At 61.6% G+C, this 2702-nt stretch overlaps 1 protein-coding gene across 1 annotated transcript in view; it reads right to left on the bottom strand.

Annotated features, from left to right (window-relative positions):
* Positions 1 to 2702, bottom strand: part of LOC106698875 (scavenger receptor cysteine-rich domain-containing protein SCART1-like) — an 8431-nt gene that overhangs the window by 771 nt on the left and 4958 nt on the right. Inside the window, exons 5-7 of the mRNA XM_023762666.1 lie at positions 2414 to 2697; positions 1127 to 1462; positions 477 to 623 (exon numbers count right to left, since the gene is read on the bottom strand). Of these exons, the coding sequence (XP_023618434.1) occupies positions 477 to 623; positions 1127 to 1462; positions 2414 to 2697 (767 nt within the window). The remainder of the gene's footprint in view (positions 1 to 476; positions 624 to 1126; positions 1463 to 2413; positions 2698 to 2702) is intronic.

The following is a 2702-nucleotide window of genomic DNA, read 5'->3' as shown; positions in this document are numbered from 1 at the left end:
ATCATAGGTGAGGCTCTCCAGGAGACGCCTCCGAACCTTCCCAGGCCTGCGGAGAGGGGAGCAGGGTCACACTCAGACCCCGGGTGTGGACGAGTCCGTGGGCTGGGGGCGGGGGCGGGACTTTCAGGGGGAAACCCCACTTGGGCAGCAGAAAGGCAGGATGCTTTGGGCAGGGCCTGGGAGGCGACAGTGATGGGACCAGGCCCTCCGTGCCCTCCCACCCCTGGCCACCAGCCGCTCTCAGCAGGGCCTGAGGCTGCTGCCCAGTGAGCCTCCATGTGGTTTCCGGGTGGGACCTCCTAGGGTCAGCACCGAGTCCCAGGGGCCTGGGGCTGACTAATTTCTAAGTCACTCTGTTTGGCCAAGAAAAGGCCACTCACTTGAAGTGAAACCCCACGTCAGGGACCCCAACAACAGCGTTCAGTTTCCCCTGGTTTCTGCCATGCTGGCCATCGGGACCCGGTGGGTGCACATACCTCTCTGCTTGGCTTGCGTGATTCGCAGCAGGATCAGGAGGCCCAGGAGGCCCAGAAAGAGGAGACCAAGAAGCGCTCCCAGAACTGTGCTGACCGCCCTGAGCATCGGGCAGGGCTCTGGGGTCCGCAGGGGAGCAGGGCCAGGCTCTGTGGAAGGAGAGACCACCAGCGGTTCCTGGTGGCTGAGGGGGAGAAGGCAGCCCCCAGGGCCCACACCCTCACCCTCAGGGGCCACCATGTGCTTCTGAATTGCTGAGGGGGCATCTGCTGGGCAAAGCACCCCATGATTGACCGGTGTGTGCTGGTGAGGGCTTGAGGTTTCCGCTCTAAAACAGTGACTATCATGGGTCCAAAACAGAGGCTCCTGAGCAGCCTCCCCCCCCCCCCCCCCCACCCATGGCGCAGGGAGCTAGCTACTCCTGCTCAGTGAGACACGCACAGTGGGGATCACTGTGGTCATTTTTGTTCTCTGCAAACAGAATGAGGTCACACTGCACTTGACACAAGGTACCCCAACTCTCCCGGAGTAGACATGAATTGGGGGTAAAAAACAAGAGATGTCCCCAAATGTTAGCAGAAACCACAACAATTCAGCTTATTCCCAAGAGAACGCAGCGAGGAAACTTCCCATCACACGCCGGCCCACTCACGGGAGCAGCGCACGCCCGCGTCCTCCTTGTGCCCACAATCCGCACGTCCCCAAGGCTCCGCTGGGCAGCCCCACAGGGACGCCTCGCTGCCCCGGCACCCCACCTCGTCCAGCCACACAGGCCCTGAGCCTGGACCAAAGGCGGCCCCGGCCAGGGCGCTGATGGCCCTGCCACAGCCCAGTTGGCGGCACACGACCTCCGCGTCCGCCAGGTCCCAGGCATCGTCGCACACGGTGCCCCAGGAGCCCTCGTGCCAGAGCTCCACGCGGCCGGAGCAGCTGTCCTCGCCCCCGTTCACACGCACGGAGCCTTCCTCTGGAAAAGGGGCTGTGGTCACTGCAGGGCGGGCCGGGGTGAGGAGGGGCAGGCAGAGGGGCAGGGCAGTACCTGGGCAGCTGCGGGTGGCTGAGCAGTTGAGGGTCTCCCCGGGGCCCGGAGGAGTTCCCCCTGCCTTTTCTGTGTAGGAAAGTAGGACCCATCAGATATTTGCAAGGTTGGCAGTTGCAAATTCTGTGAAATACTTTTCTTTGTTCTCTTCCCAGCACCAGGAATGCCTGCTGCAGATGAGGAAAGGTCTATACGTTTAGCCGAGGGGTAGGCACGCAGGGTGAGGATTCCCCACACTGTCCTGGGCTTCTCCACGCAGCACGTTTCCCCACGGGAAGCTGCCCACCCAGGGTCCTGCTCCCCACTGTGCGGGAGTCCGGAGGTCTCAGAAGACTCCAGATGACCCCCCAGCTCAGACCCTCAGGGCAAGGACTCTCCCCAGTGCTGGACCAGCCCACCCGGGACTATAAGGCAAAGTGAGGGTGGTAGCGTCATCCCTTAGAGCAGCGGTCTCAACCTGTGGGTCGCCAACCTGTGGGTCGCGACCCCTTTGGGGGTGACGACCCTTTCACAGGGGTCGCCTAAGACCATCGGAAAACACATACATATACATCCTGTTTTTGTGAGCAATCACTAATGCTTTAATGATGTTCCAATTCGTAACAATGGAAAATACATCCTGCATATCAGATTATTACATTACGATTCGTAACAGCAGCAATATTTCAAGTTATGAAGTAGCAACGAAAATAATTTTTATGTTGGGGTTCACCACAACATGAGGAACTGTAATAAAGGCGTCGCCGCATTAGAAAGTTTGAGAACCGCTGCCTTAGAGCAAGGGGGCTGCGCCCATGACCGCTGCAGGGGGATCCATGTCGGGCCAGGTTTGGGGCTCGATCCTTACAGACGCCCCCCCCCCCCCCCCCACACACACACACACACACACGGCTCCCTCACCTGCACACACCACCCAGGCCTCCTCCTGGCTGGAGCAGGAACGCTGGTCCCAGGGGGCTGACGGGCACTGCCACAGGGACAGGTCGTGCCTGTGCCGGCACTGAATGGAGGCCACCCAGAGCGTCCCAGGGGCCTTCCCGGTCCCCACCGCCGCCTGGAGCTGTCCCTGCGGCCCACAGCCCAGCTGCCCACACAGGACTCCCAGGGAGGCAGGGCTCAGCGGCCGGCACACGCCTCCCCAGGTCCCGTTGAAGAGCACTTCCAAGCGCCCGGCGCAGGGCCCGCTGCC

This window comes from Myotis lucifugus, unplaced genomic scaffold (genome assembly GCF_000147115.1).
Source record: "Myotis lucifugus unplaced genomic scaffold, Myoluc2.0 scaffold_255, whole genome shotgun sequence".
NCBI lineage: Eukaryota > Metazoa > Chordata > Mammalia > Chiroptera > Vespertilionidae > Myotis > Myotis lucifugus.
The sequence above is the reverse complement of the archived record's forward strand: the minus strand, read 5'-3'. Positions and strand labels throughout refer to the sequence as shown.